Source organism: Geospiza fortis, unplaced genomic scaffold (assembly GCF_000277835.1).
Source record: "Geospiza fortis unplaced genomic scaffold, GeoFor_1.0 scaffold55, whole genome shotgun sequence".
Lineage (NCBI taxonomy): Eukaryota > Metazoa > Chordata > Aves > Passeriformes > Thraupidae > Geospiza > Geospiza fortis.
The window spans coordinates 2,085,908-2,100,874 of NW_005054308.1; the positions used below are offsets into that span (position 1 = coordinate 2,085,908).

The 14,967-nt window shown below is 43.8% G+C and overlaps 1 protein-coding gene across 1 annotated transcript in view; it reads left to right on the forward strand.

The window, feature by feature from the left end:
• Positions 1–14,967, forward strand: part of FNIP1 (folliculin interacting protein 1) — a 44,529-nt gene that overhangs the window by 20,461 nt on the left and 9,101 nt on the right. Inside the window, exons 6-13 of the mRNA XM_005418680.3 lie at positions 458–549; positions 2,984–3,067; positions 4,048–4,119; positions 4,963–5,098; positions 5,627–5,828; positions 6,204–6,289; positions 12,413–12,559; positions 14,492–14,661. Coding sequence (XP_005418737.1) covers positions 458–549; positions 2,984–3,067; positions 4,048–4,119; positions 4,963–5,098; positions 5,627–5,828; positions 6,204–6,289; positions 12,413–12,559; positions 14,492–14,661 — 989 coding nt within the window. The remainder of the gene's footprint in view (positions 1–457; positions 550–2,983; positions 3,068–4,047; positions 4,120–4,962; positions 5,099–5,626; positions 5,829–6,203; positions 6,290–12,412; positions 12,560–14,491; positions 14,662–14,967) is intronic.

Consider the following 14,967-nt stretch of genomic DNA (forward strand, 5'->3'; position numbering starts at 1 on the left):
TTTGTAGCTATTGCACAGAAACAGCTGAATGGAAGGACACACAGGACTTTCTTTGGACCCTCCAGATTCTTTCTCTAAAAAAACAACTCCTTGCTACATCCTGTCAGTGGTGTCCTCACCTTTCCCTCACGGTTGTCTTCACCTCAGCTGGCTCTAAGGGAATGAATGAACTATTCCTTCCATGCTGATATGGTGAAGCTTGATATTGTAAGGTACTTGGGGATTCAGTCCAAGATGAAGAAAAATACAAAAATATCAAAATACAAAAATATTATAAAAATATGTTACAAAAATATCTGTTTTCTGTTATTAAGTGACACGCCTTAGGCTATGAAATCTTTTTCTAGTAGAAGCCTGTGTTCTTACCTTGTCTGTTCCATTTTGGCTATAATGAACTATCTCTATTCTACTGAAATGCAAATCACTGGTTTTGTTATATGTTTTATGTTTGTTATAGGTTGCAGGACAGTCTTGAGTTCATTAATCAAGACAGCAATACATTAAAGCCTGACCACAGTACAATTATGAATGGACTTCTTGGGAATATAGGTAATTGCAAACAGCTTTTATTTGCTGATATCTTTAATTAAATAAATATAGATTCTAGAACATGCAAATCTTTTAAATAGAATCAAATTTTTAAAAAGCTAAAGATGTAACAGAAGATTAATGCTGATGGAGCTTGGAGGAGAATAACTTGGACTGTTCAGGGAATTAGCAGTCATTCAGTATACACAGCTGCATATGGGTATACAAAATACATAATAGAAATATTTATATATACTTAAGTTCAAATACAGAAAATGTTGGAAAATAACATTCTGTAGAAATTCCTGAAGAGCATATCTCTGATCAGGCAGGACTGATTCTGCCTGGCTCAGTTCCCTGGTTTTATTGTCATTAATAATTCCTGTTCTGCTCTGTACTCTGCCCACCTGAGCACTTGTGGCTGTGTGTCCTGTACGAGTCTCAGTTAACCTTGCACAGCTGAGCTGCAGCTTTGGATCAGATTAGACAGAATATCTCTGTGTTCTCTCCTCTGGCTGACCATGGCAGCTAAGCAGTCTTGAGAAACCATCTGGTGTCCTCAGTTCTCAGCTTCCCTGGAGGGGCTGTGGGTGGAGGCTCCATGAACATTAGATAACAAAGGTCTTGGCTTTTCCTCTTGGAACAGTAGAGCTGATAGGACAGGACTTCAGTGCTTGGTTGCCCAGTGTAGCAGCCTGATCCATGGCTCTCTCCCCCCTTTCTGTTCATTTTGATTGTTGACTTTCCAAACAAATGTCTGTTGTAGGTGGAATAAGGGGCTTATTTTCACAATTGCTTTCCAGGAAATTGCTGTGTGTGAAATATGCTTTTATAGGGTTGGAAGTAAGGGGTATATTTGATGACTGTGATACTCTTAAATGGGTTTCTGACTCTGATGTGGTTCTAGATCTTAGGGGTGTTTACTGCTTTCCTTCACATTGACTTTGCCAAGACTGTGCCCAAGCATGGGCTTAAATGCTGCTCAAGCTCATGAGCTGTATACCTCATTAAAATAATTTACAGTAGTCCATTTGTAAGGGAAACCAATTAAGGTTGTAAGAACCTTACAACCTACACATTCATTTCCCAGAGTCCTTTCAGTCTTCAGTTGTGATTTTTGCAGTGAACGTGGTGCCTGATCTAAGACACAGGAGATCACCTTCATCAACTGTTAGGTTTTGCTGTGGCTTGTGCCTGGCAGAAGTTTGCTGTAGTGTTAGAGTGATCTAAACTGCAAGTTCCAGTTCAGATAAGGCTGCTCTTAGGCATGGAGTGATTCAGGTGTAGCCAGTGCCGCCTGTCCCCTGTGTCCAGCTGTGAGGTGACTGGTGACTGCCCCAAGAACTGAGCAGGAGGTAGCAGCACCTCGGGGCAAGGGTGTGTGGCAAGAGGCACAAGGTTGCCAGCAAGAAGAGGATGCTGAAATTTTCTTTGTGATTGAGCTGCACAAGTTTTCAACAGTGTTTGTTTACAGTTCCCATTTGAGCACAGAGGGAACCCTAAGTAAAGCAGGGAGAGGAGTTAATCTGTAACTGCAGCATTTCCAACAACTGTGCTCAGCAGCAGAGACTCACCTGTGACAGGAGGAGGGTTTATGTGTTTTGGCTGGGAACTGTTTACAAGGTGCTTTTTTCACATGTGCTGGTTAAAAAAAAACAACAACAAAGCAGCCCTGGTCATGTGTTCCCTTTAATGACTGGAGGCCTGAGAGTATGGAAGGGAGGTTTGAGGTGCAGCCTTTGTGTTTTGTATAATCAGAAAACTTTGAGTGAGCATTGGCTTCAAATATAGGAGGGGGACTGGCAATTAACTCTTTAAAAATACTTATATGTTTTTTCTGGCTCTATGTACAGTAAATACAGTTTCCCTGGTATATCTATAATCCAGTATTACTTTTAAAATGCACTACTGAGACTGCTAACATTTTCTATGTGATCATTTCACTCAACTTATGTACTGACTATTCTCAGAACTATTTGAGCCTATAATTTTCTGTTGGTTCTGCTAAGATGAATTCCTGCCTTCTTTCTCCCCCTTCCTCCTCCTCTTCAGAAGCAGTGTTCCCAGGCACCCCACCAGTGTGGATGTTAAAACAAACATTATACTCTGTGATGAATCTCCTGTTTGTGGTCAAGTTAGGCTTTGAGCCTGCATAAATTAATCATTTTTCAACCTTAAAATAAAAAAAAGAAAAAGTCCTTTTGAGAAACCCCATCCTTGTATGGGAGACACTGGAAAGCTGGGTCTATTATTTTAATGTGTAAATACTGTATAGCCCAGCTGTGAGACTCACCCTCACATCAGCATTCTGGTCAAGCCTCAGAGCTGTTCTCCTGCCTGTGTTACTCTGCATTTATGTTGGCTCAAACCTTTCCCTGCCCTGGCCCCCTCCCTATGGACTGTTCTGCTTTACTAACCTCATTCTCTGATGTGTATTTTACGTTTTGCCATGTAGGTCTTTCCCAGCTTTGCAGCCCCAGGCGGGCATTCTCAGAGCAAGGTCCGCTCCGCCTCATCCGGAGCGCCTCTTTCTTTGCAGGTTTGCTGTGTGCTGTGTGCTGTGCTGTGGGGCTAGTCTAGCTGGGGTGACAAACTCTGTGGATTTGTAGTTTAGCCCTGCAAATAAGATCTCATATTTAAAAAAGAAAAAAAAAAGAAAAAAATGGACAGTGGTGTTTGCTCCCTTACCTTTCTGGACACATTCCTTAAATCCCCAAAGGACAGCAGGCATTTAATAGTCCTCTTTAGGATTGTCTGTGTTGTTTTGTTTTGGAAACTTAAATATTTAAATATGGAATTAATATTTATGGGGATCGTATTTTACAATGATGTCAAGCTATTGTGATCTGGATTGGTTTCAACCAAACTGTAAAAATTAGAGCTAAATTAGATTAATTCAAAATGGACATTTCTTGCTTTTAGTGGATCTTATTTCCATGGCTGAGTAGCTTTATTTCACACAATATTTGTAAAATATCACATTTAAAGACTGTTGAACCTGACACACCTTTGATCTTGTCTACATGCAGATTGTGAATCTGGACAGCTTACAGCTTAGTTGAACAACCAATGCACTGCTCACAACTTAAAAGTATCAATTTCTTAAAGACAGCATTCAAAATTCCTTTAAAAATTACATATCTAATACCTGAGAAAGCTGGTATAGGAATGAAGTTGTGTTTATTTTGAGTCTTGGTGGGTTTTGCCTATACATTGAATACTACAAATGTGACCAACATCCTCTTGGTACAATAAAATTTTATTGAAAATTATCTATGGACAGAAACAAAGTCCTGCTTTTAGTTTGCACTAAAATAGGTGTATGTAGAAAAACATATACAGGCTTCTCAGGTAAGTGTTTTGGTTTGTTCAGCTAAGCAGCCTTTCTTGGTGATGGCCTTGTGCAGTGCTGTTGATCTGAATTAATGAGCATGTTTTTGTTTCATTAATTACATGGAGATCTGCAAACAAGAAAGGAACTGTACATTCCCCTGCTAATTGGTATTCCTTGTTTTACAGTTCACAGCAACCCTATGGATATGCCTGGGAGGGAGCAGAATGAGGACAGAGACAGCGGTATAGCAAGATCTGGTAATGGCAATTCCATGTGTTAACCCTGTAAACTCCAAAAATATTCATTTGTCTTGGGATCTCTGCACATCGCGAAGTAGTGCTGAAATGGGATTGTTCTGGTTTGCTCTGTGACATTAATGACACCTCTCTGTACAGGTCCAGGTGGTGCAGGTGTTGAGGGTGTGTGTTGGGCACCTCACAGTAACCTCACAGCAGTGTCTTTTATTAAACAAGCTGCAAATAAGCAAGGCAGATTTAATATTGAAATGAGCTTGCAGCATTTCTAAACAGTACTTGCTGTCATCTCCTTCCCAAATCCAGGAGGCCAGGTTGGATGGGGCTTGGAGCAGCCTGGTCTAGTGAAAGGTGTCCCTGCCCCTGGCAGGGGATGGAATGAGATGAGCTTTCAGATCCCTTCCAACCCAAATCATTCCGTGATTCTGTGTTCTTATTAAACATGAATTAAAAAACATGAATTGGCCTCAACAACACCCCTTTCCTCCCTCCAAATTCAGGATGTTGAACACTTGGGCTAGGATTGTAAAGGGTGTTAAAGGATGTGATCAGCATTACTCCTTTCCACAAGGAATTTATTTCCTGATACTCAGGTTGCTGAGCAAGGTGCATCCTGTGCATTACCTATTATGTAAATCAGCAGGACTGTCCCACCCTTGTCATGCTTGCATGGCTTGTTAATGTCATTATAAACTGGTTATTTTTATATTAGAAACATAGATAAGCAAAAGAGAAGGCACTTGAGAAGCAACATCGGTATCTCTTGAGAGACTTGGTTTAGTTGCTGGTGTTATATTCCGAATGCTTTTTTTTCTGGAGAGGTTTTTATTCCTCTTGTTGTTGCAGCATCTCTCAGCAGTCTGCTCATCACCCCGTTTCCATCTCCGGGCTCCTCGTTCAACAAGAGCTGTGCCAGCAGCTACCAGCGGCGCTGGCGGCGCAGCCAGACCACCAGCCTGGAGAACGGCGTCTTCCCCCGATGGTGAGCTGGCCATGCCAGGGCTGCTTGCTGCCCACACACCACTGATTCTGCTCTTGCATATGTGCCTCTGCTCTTGCTGATGCTTTCACTGGGGTATTTACAGAGGTGTAAGTCAGACTGAACTTTTTTAGTCTCTGTGTGCCTCATGGCGTTTGTTGTTTTTTCACTAACTGGTAAAGCCTTCAGCTACATGGAAATCTGTAGGCTGTAGTTTTTTGAGGATAAGAAGCCCTAAAATTGTACTCAAAACACAAAGTCTTAGTAGGAATGGGAGAGAACTAGAATACCAATATTCTGATCCTACGAACACTTTGAATCTGGTTCCAGAGTTTTGTGATTGCAGAATCAATTAACAGTTGTTTGTAAAAAATCACAAAGGGATTGTTATCAAAGATGATGATTTGACAACACATTCAAGCAAAAGGGATTTGTTGAAGTTAAATGTTCAAGAACTGAATCACACAGGAAACCACGGTACAACTTTAAGCAGTGGATTACATTAACTTTCCCTTTTATTCCTGCTCCAAGGTCCATGGATGAAAGCTTCAACTTGTCAGATGACAGCTCTGGTCCAAACCCAGGAATTGTTAGGAAGAAAAAGATAGCAATTGGGGTTATTTTTTCACTCTCAAGAGATGAAGATGAAAACAACAAATTTAACGAGTTCTTTTTTTCACACTTCCCTCTTTTTGAGAGTCACATGAACAAACTGAAGAGTGCAATAGAACAGGTAAACACAGTTGCTTTTGCTTCTTGCACTTGTGTATGTTCTCCCAGCCCTGCCAGATTAATTTCTAACTCCTGTTGCTAGGTACAAAAGTGGGATCAACTTGATGTTGGGTGTGGGAATTGCATCACTGCAGTTAAAACTTTGACTTTTATGCCTTGAATGGTGAAAAGCACAGAAGAGGCAGAAGCTGCAAATGTGCCTTACCTGTCTTCCCTCAGATGGGAAAGTTGGCACTTGGACCATCACTTTATCACTTAAAAGAATTATTTGCATTACCAGTTGAACAAAAGATAAAGTCAAGCACATGACTTGGTTTTCCATTTTCTGTGCTCCTGTAGCTGTGTGTTACTTATCTGTTTAATGATTGTTTTCAAGGCCATGAAAATGAGTCGGAGATCAGCTGATGCCAGCCAGCGGAGTTTGGCGTATAACAGAATTGTGGATGCCCTCAATGAGTTCAGGTGAGCCATATGTCTCCTGTCCTTTCTGTCTCTTTCTTCAAAAGCGCCTGAGCCTGTTTTAGAAGGATCTTCTTAGTGCAGGATAAGTAACGTAAAATGTCTAAAGTCTTCTGCAAAAGTCAGTACAGCAAAGGACTGGTGATGCCAAGCCATCCTAATGTGTCTGAGGTTTTGGATTTTTCCAAGTGTGTGTGTGTCCATCAGTTGTGTGTGAACAGGACACAGATGTTCAGGGTTTTCTATGCTTTGGGTGATAAGGAAGCTCCCAAAGACCTCTTAAATGGTCTTTTGTGGCCTGTTGAGAGGGGGAAAAGCATTGCAAAGCCCTGTTAGGGAAATCTTCCTCTAGTGTGCATTGTCCTGATGTGTGAGCAAAGCTCACCCCTCTCTAAGCTGTGCTCCAAAGGTGTTTCAGAAAAACAGTTAGGAAGAGAAGAGCTGTCTTTTCCCACAGTCACATGCAGTGCTGTAATCTCTGGCTATTGGTACCTGCAGAGCCTCTCTGTTCGACAGTTATTATACAAAGTAACACAGATAAGCACATCCCTGGCATTTAGCTGTATTTTCTTTCCATAGTTGAAGTCATGGGGAGGGAGTTAAGATGAAATCCATCTGTTTGGAGTGATTCATCTCCTCTCAGATGGGAGTGGCAGGGTGCTTCCTTTTACAACCACTGTAGAGCTGCTTTTTAGAGACATTATTGAAGACAGCTCTCTGATGTTATAAAAAGAAATTTCTGACATCAGGATGTATTTTACTGAACAGAGAAGGATCCTGAGGGCTCACTTATTTTTCCACAATTCCACTTCTTACCTGAATGCCATGGATTGGGTGGTGCTGCAGGATGAAGGCACAGTGTATTTTAAATTTTTTTAGAAGCTCACCTCCAGGCAGTCACATGGAAGGGCAGGGGATATGTCCTGTAGGGACAGAAAGCAGAACAGAGGGAGCACGTGGGCCTGTGGATGGGATAAGCTGTGCCAAGAGAAGGAGCAGAGGGAGCTCATGACTGCTGGCAGCCACTGATCCAGCCCAGGGGCCTGAGACAAGTTCAGCAACTCAGAGCAGCCACAATGATTCCTCCCCTCCCACAGCTCTGCCCCGTCTCTTCTTCCAGGTCTCTCCCTGAGCCACTTCTGTGCCTTCCCACCCTCTGTTAACACCAGCTCCCCAGCTGTTTTCCAAACCTTTCCCCCAAAACATTCCCCCTCAAGATATACACAGTGGACTTTGCCCGTTCTCCTTTGTCCTTCCAAGTTAAACAGTTCCAGAGGGAGGGGAGGGGCACCTATCCCAAGTCAAAAGCAGGAAAAAACCCCTGAAAACACAGGCCAAATCCCCTGTGCTGGCTTTTCCTCCTGAAGGGACACTCAGCAGTGCTGAGCTGGGATGGGGTGAGGAAGGCTGCTGTGGTCAGGCTGAGGAAGAAAGCAGTGTTCCAGCAGACACAGACTGGGACTCAGTGCACTCCAGGAGCTGGGATCATTCCCATGACATGGCCATTGCATAACCAGCACTTGGAGCTGAACCACCAGTTCTATGCAGAGGTTTCCATGGTGATATAAATATTACTCTTTAATAGTGCAATGAAGTTAATTAAATCCAATTTAATTTCATAGAAATGAATTTCCTGGGGCAGCAGCCTTTGGCAATTTTGGGTTTTGCTGGGGTTTTTTAAGGGATTGCATTCAGAGGTGGGCAACAGCTGGTGCCCCCAGTCTGGGCAGGGTCCTTGTGCCCCTGTGACATGTGTGACATGCATGTCATCCTCATTTCTGTGACATGCAAGACCCCCTTGCTTTTCAAAGCAATGCAGGATGTGTCTGGTAAGAAAAGAGAGGTATATTTAAATACCAAAGGCTGGATGCAAAGATGCTTTGGCACAGGTTCAGCAAACCCATTTAGGACACTATTATCTCTTTAGGTGTCTGCTTTCCCACTGAAGTCACGGGGAAGTCAGGAGACGAGTCCTTTGGTGAACCTGAGACTTGTGTTGATTCCTGTCCTCTTAGCAAATTGTGCTGGAGGGAAGAAGGGTGCTGACTTCAGTGGGCTGGTGATTCTAAAATGTAATCCTGTTGCTGGTTTAACTCATTGCAGTCTTGTTGTTTTAAGGAGAATATTTTTTGTTTGTTTTTCTTTAAACCCTCCCAGATTTTCAGAGGTGCTCAAGAGTAGCTGGTGTGCACTCATCTGGTGATCAGAACAGCCTCAGATCAGTGGGCATGGGGGATGTGCTGCCCTGCTGATCAGGGAAGGAAGCCTCTCACCCCAGAGTCCCCTCTGCAGGGAAGGGGCTGTGGCTGTAGGTCACTCCACTGCCTGCAAAAAGGGAGCTGGGTCAAAGCTGGAAAACAAAGCTGCCTTCTCTCAAAGGCCCAGGCTGCTTCTGCAAATGGAGGCTGTTGATAAATTTGCCATCAGTTTGGTGCCCAGCTCCAGGCCTACCTTTGCATCATTAGTCACTTTACAGCAATTTTTAATTTTCTAAAGCACTGATGGGTTTAGCTATTAACACTTGACTTAGAGGCTTAGAACTCTCTATGGATGTCAGCTGTGCAGACACATGACTTAGGAAATAAGCTACTGTACTTGCATAAACATTTTGGCTCCCCCAGTCCCTGAGGCCAGCACAGCACATTGATAACACAGATTATGCATGTGACTAATACCTGTGTGGCACAAATGCTGGCTGGCAAGGAAACCCTGAGTGCAGGGCCCGGGGAAACACCTCTCTGCTCTCTGGCAGACAGATTTGATCCCATTTTCTGCCAGTAATTTTTAAGCAGCTTATGCTGCTGTGAACTGAGTGTGCTCAGTGGTGCCAGCACGGGCACTGAGTGGGGGAGCCCCGCTCCTGCATTCCCTGCAGTGGGGATTGCCTTTGGTTTGTTGTTCCTTTTTAAGGAAAAATCATCTTTGGAAGGATGGAATGAGGATAGGAAACAAATGTATGTGAATTAAGCTTTATAAACCACCGATTATTTTCTTTCTTTGCCATTATGTTGTGGCTCCTAAACAGCAGAGCTGCTCTGGGGGCACAGTGCTGAGGGTCAGTGTGTTTTCCTTGGGGAAGAGAGGGCTGCAGCAGGATGCTTTCATCCATGAGGAGCTGTGTTCATCCATGAGGAGCTGTCTGGCTCGTTTGGTTTGTACAGCACCAGGGAAAGATGTCTTGGATTGGTTCTGAAAATTGGTACTGAAACCCAGGATGGTTGGGGGTGTTATGTGGATGAGGGTGGAACAGCTGTGCTGGGGTGTCTGTGGGAGCAGGGCTGCTCACCTTGGTGCCACCTGTGCCCTCAGGGCAGGCAGACCCCAGAGGAATTGGGCTGGGCTTGGCTCAGGGCTTCCTTTTTGCTTGGCCAGGCTGGGCTTCACTGGCTCTCAAACCCTGTGAGATGTGAAGGTGTTTCCTGAGGGGCTCTCTGGCCCCTTGCTCGATGCTCCACTGCTGGGGCCAAGGTGCCTGGAGGCTCCAGGCTGGAGTTCAGCCTCCCAGAGGTGTTTCCAAATATAAACCAATTTAAATGTACTGGAACCCTCAAAAGAGCAGAGTCTCTCATTAACTGAGCTTTCCCTCACATGCTGGTGTGTGTGTGGGGAGGGAGGGGAGGGGGTGCTGCTGCAGATGGCCAGGAGGAGAGTGGCCAAGTGAGTTTTTAATGATTGTTATTTTTAAAATCCTGTTAACTTCCCCGTAGTGTTTGAGGAGGGTTTCTTCGTGTCGTTTTTTTTTGTTTTGTTTTCGTTTTTGCCCTTTGCTGTCTGGCAGGAGAGCTTCCCTGGGTGTTTGAAGAGCTGGGAAGCAGTTAATCCTTGCCCTTGGTCTGTGTGCCATTGCTGCCTTGGCTGGCTGGAGGGTTCCCTGTGCTGCAGTCACATGCCTGCTGGCCAGGGGCCAGGGCAATCTGATCTGGCTCGGAGGAAACACTATCAGCTGCAGATGCAGCCAGGGTTACCAGAATAGTAAATAACGAGTCACAAGACTCAGGCTATCCTTTCAACGAAAACAAGTATTTTAATATGTTGGTTTTAGTGTAGAAGTAGTTTCTTTTTTCAAAACAGCCGAGCTGCAAGAGGCTTGGCTTGGGTTAGTTTGCATAGGATGGAGAAATAAGCTGTGTTTTACGTTAAGTTGTGCTGTTTATCTTCAGCCTCTCAGGTCAGCTGTGTCTGGGGGGTGTAAGCTTTCATACTTGTTTTGAGCTTTTAAACTCCTTGAGATCCCTGGACTTGAGGTTTCTTTTTTTTTTTGGCATCTTTAACATCTGCTCCAGTTAATGGGCTGTGGACAGAAAGCTTTCTCCTATTAAACCCCCCCAGTCCCAGGTTACCCCTGCAGAGGAATGAAGTCCCAGTACCCCAAGATTGTGCTGCTGGAGACCCTCTGGTGCCCCAGAGGCAGGGCTGGTGTCCCTGGCTGTGTGCCCCACTCCTGTCTGGGCAGCAGGACTTGTGCTCAGGCTGGGCTTTCCTGCCAGGACAGGACCAGCAGCAGAGGTAACGTGGAGCAGCTGCTGAGGCTGCTCCAAAGTGACCCAGCAGAGCCTCTGGGGGCTGGGGAGTGCAGAGGTAACTCAGCTGTCCCCCTCTCCAGCACACCGACTCTTTAGTGGTGCTCTCATCATGCTTCTGGCAGTGGAGGATTTGAAGGTGTAACCTTTGAAGAAGACAGGGTTGATTTTGGCTGTTGTGAACACAAAGAATGGATTTTGTATTTGATGAAAATTGTTAGGGAAAGTAAAGCACAAAAAGCCACTGCCCCCTCACCTTCTTCCTTCAGGAGCAGCCCTGGTGACCTCAGTCACCTTTGCTGCCCTTTGGGGAGCAGCTCTGGGGTCACCACCCAGCTGCTTCTGTGCCCAGGAGCTGGGGGTGCCTCCCTCGTCCCCAGGCTGGGATGTGCTGAGCTGCTGCTGCTGCTGACGTGCAGCTCTCACTTCCTGGGAGTTTCTCTTTAAACACTAAACCATGGAAGATCTGGCAGCTGCTGCTCCAGTGTGTTTGCCTGCCTGCTCTGCACAGCTTTGCTGCTGGAAGTGTCTGTAAATTCTGAGACCACGATATCCAGAGAAGATATAGAAGATATAACAGAAATTCAGAAGTTTTTATAGCTATAAAAAAGAAGATATAAGATCTTTATAAATCAGGGGTGGTGCTAGGGATAATGGGGTAATGTGTATCTTTGCCTTTTAAAACAAAAATACTTTGCCTAGAAAAAGTAGTGCATTAGGCAAGGAGAAACCTGAATTGATCAGTCATTTCCCATGTCCTTTTGGGCTTTTTCAGGGTTACATGTTTACTGTGTTAGAAAGACAGCTTCCCATAGTGTCATAATGTAGGCTTTGTACTTTAAACTATAACTTGTTTATTATATTTTAGAGGAGTTTAACAATAATCTGAGGGATTTTAATCTGGTATTTTACTGCAGAGCAAATTTTTAATTGTACATTTACTGTCCTCTGTAGAGTCAAAAAGGATGTGGTGAGTGTGTAATAGGTACAGCCACAGGGTGCCTTTACTGTCATCATCTCTATTTAAAGCTAAAGATGTGAACTGGTTCCCTGCTCTACACACCCACACTTCATATAGGTTTGGCCTGGAGATTCACCAAGTTTTTAAAGCAAGGAGGAAGTTAAGGTATATTTATAAGTCAGATATATACAATCTTGTCCTAGTCATAAATAAAGCAGAAGTTTGTTTTAAATGAAATTAAGAACAAGTAGGGAGATAAGAAGAAATTATCTCTTCCTTCTTCATTCAGAGCAGGGCAGCTCTTGACTTGTGCCAGGGCATGTTGCTGTGTTTGGGATCAGGTCAGGTGGATGCAGGAGGAACCTGTGAGGTTCAGCTCTCTGAGGTAAAGGGTGAATTTGTGCTATTTAATGAACAACATGGTTTGGGTAATGGTTGCTGAGAAAATTTTGTTTCTGATAGAAATGAGAGCTGGATTAAATGTTGCACAGAATTCTTTTAAGCTGGGATTTCTACTTTTTGTTTGTGTTGTTGTTTGGAGTTTTTTGTTTGGCTTGGTTTTTTGGGGGCTGTTGGGTTTTTTGCTTGGGTTTTTTGTTTGGTTTTTTTCTTTAACCTCCTGGATTTTTTTGTTTTGTTTTCTAGAACAACTATTTGCAATCTCTACACGATGCCACGGATTGGGGAGCCTGTCTGGCTCACCATGATGTCAGGGACACCAGAGAAGAACCAGCTGTGCCATCGCTTCATGAAGGAGTTCACTTTCTTGATGGAAAATGCTTCTAAAAATCAGTATGGTGGATTTTAGTTTCTAAATTACATATGTGATGGTGCCTTTTTATTTCAAACCAATTTTTAAATCAGTTGTTAAAATCCTGATAATCAAAGAATCAAAAGGCCATCCATAAATACCTTCTTTTTGAAACAAATAACAAATTATCTCATTAAATTCCTGCTTCCTCACAATCCTCTAAATCTTGATAGAGGCTGAACATCTGAAACATGTCCATAGGAAGTGTGTGATGTGTGTGGATGTCTGGAAAGGAGTGAAGATACCTTACAAAATGCATTAATTTATCTTTCAGAATCAGTTATCATGTGATGAGCAGGATTATACATTCAGGAAGAGCTGTGTCTGTAATACTGTCAGACCACAAACCTTAAATATCATTTTAAAATGCCACTAAAGAACTGCTGTGCTCTTTAGTGCTCACTCACCTCTCTGGCCTCAGGCCCCAGCTGTGAGCAGATGTTGAAAACTGAGAAAGAAAGAAAGAAAGTTCCTGATAAACTGGGAAAGTCTGATAAATTTACTCTTTTGTCAATACTTTAGCCCCTTTCTTCAGGGCATGAGCAGGGGAAGTTTTTAAAGGGTTTATCTCCATTAAAGTCCTAAAAAGAGCACAAACCTAGTTTGGGTAGGGGTGTCACCAGCAGATCAGATATTTGGTCAGGGGCACTGCTCCCTGCAGGGTGGGAAGAGGCTGCTGCTCCCACCCTCCAGCTCTGCCACCACCTTTGTCATCTCTTCTGTCCCCTGAGGGGAAGGTGACAGTGGTCACTGTGCTCTGCCTGCTCCTGCCCCAGGGCAATGGGAGAAACCACAGGGAGTTGCGAGGGGTGCAGATGTATTTTCTAAAGGTCAGTTCCTGCTTCAGTGGATGTCTTTGCTGGGGTTGTCTCCTTTGATCCCTGCCATGCTGAGTTCTGTACATGTTGGTTACATTTAAATAGTCATTTATTTGGGTTTGTTTTCTTTATTTTAAATATAATAAGATTTTAAGTGATGGAAACCAGAGAAAAATTAAGCCCTTTATCCTTCCCAATCTAGTTTTAAATCTCCTCTCCTCCTTTGGCTGTCTCTAGTGTGGCTGCATGGAAGCTGTAGGGTTCCTGATGCTTGTAAATTATTCAAATAACACTATTTTGAGACATTTGGCTCTTTTCCTCCCCACACATGAGCCACTGTGGCCAACAGCACCATGTGTTGGTGTGTGGAGCTGTAAGAAGCCTCCTGGGCCAAGCTCCTGCCAGGAAAACCAACTGGGAAAACTCCACAGAGCAGAAACCTTGCTCTATCATTGCAGTAAATCAGATAGTTAATGTTTTTCAGGAAGTTTTTTCACCTCAATTGCTTAGCCAGTGAAAACTGTTTTGCCAGCCTAAGAACACAGCTTCTCTGGCTGAGCACAGAACTTTGTGGGGGTTATTTTTGAAAAGGAGCAGCCATGTGGGCCAAAATTGCACAATAGTTAGGTGAAAGAACACAGCACCCAGCTGTTTAACAGGTTTGGTGGCAATAGTCTTCCTTCTCATCCACAGTCACAAGGGGTTTGGGATCTCCTTGGAGTACAGGGGCCACACAGTGCCACTGCTTTCTTAGAGTGAGTGAAATAAATTGGTTTTGAGATGTTTTACAACGTAAAACTTGCAAAATAGGAAGGCTTATAATTATTGCCAAACAGAGTAAGTGAGATGCCACAAAGTTAAAATATTTCATTTTACTTTAAATGTGTGTTCTAAAAAAGAGCTTTGCCAGGGTGGGAGGGAGGGTCCAGCCACCCTTTCTCTCCCCAAGGAACCAAGACTGAAGGGATGATCTCTGCTGATTTATCAGGCTATTTCTTTAATCCTTCATCCATATAGACTAGAGCTGCTGTCAGTTTAACGTCTTGAGTGTATATCTGGAAAAAGAAAAAAACATGTTGAACATTTTGCTTTCAGGTTTTTACCAGCTTTGCTGACTGCAGTGCTGACCAACCACCTGGCCTGGGTCCCCACTGTCATGCCCAATGGCCAGCCACCAATAAGAATCTTCCTGGAGAAGCATTCTTCCCAGAGTGTGGACATGCTGGCCAAAACTCATCCCTACAACCCACTGTGGGCTCAGCTTGGTAGGTGGCAAATACCTCTGAACCCCCAGCAGCTTTACAGACTTGGGAGTGCATGAGGCGGTGTTTGTGGTGCTGCTTACTCCCCTCCCAGGTTATTTATTTTCAATACAAAATGAGACAAAAGTGTGTTTCAAGCTTAGAGGTGGTCACTGTGGTTTTTTGTATGCTCTAAGTTTAAGGCATTATCCATTAAAAAATGTTAGTCAAAAAGTAAAGCCCTGTTTAGTGCTCTGTGTTAGGTCCCTTAGGGTCCCCTGCTCTGGTGCTGGTGGAGGATTCCAGGTCTCCTCTGGTCCTGCTCCTCCT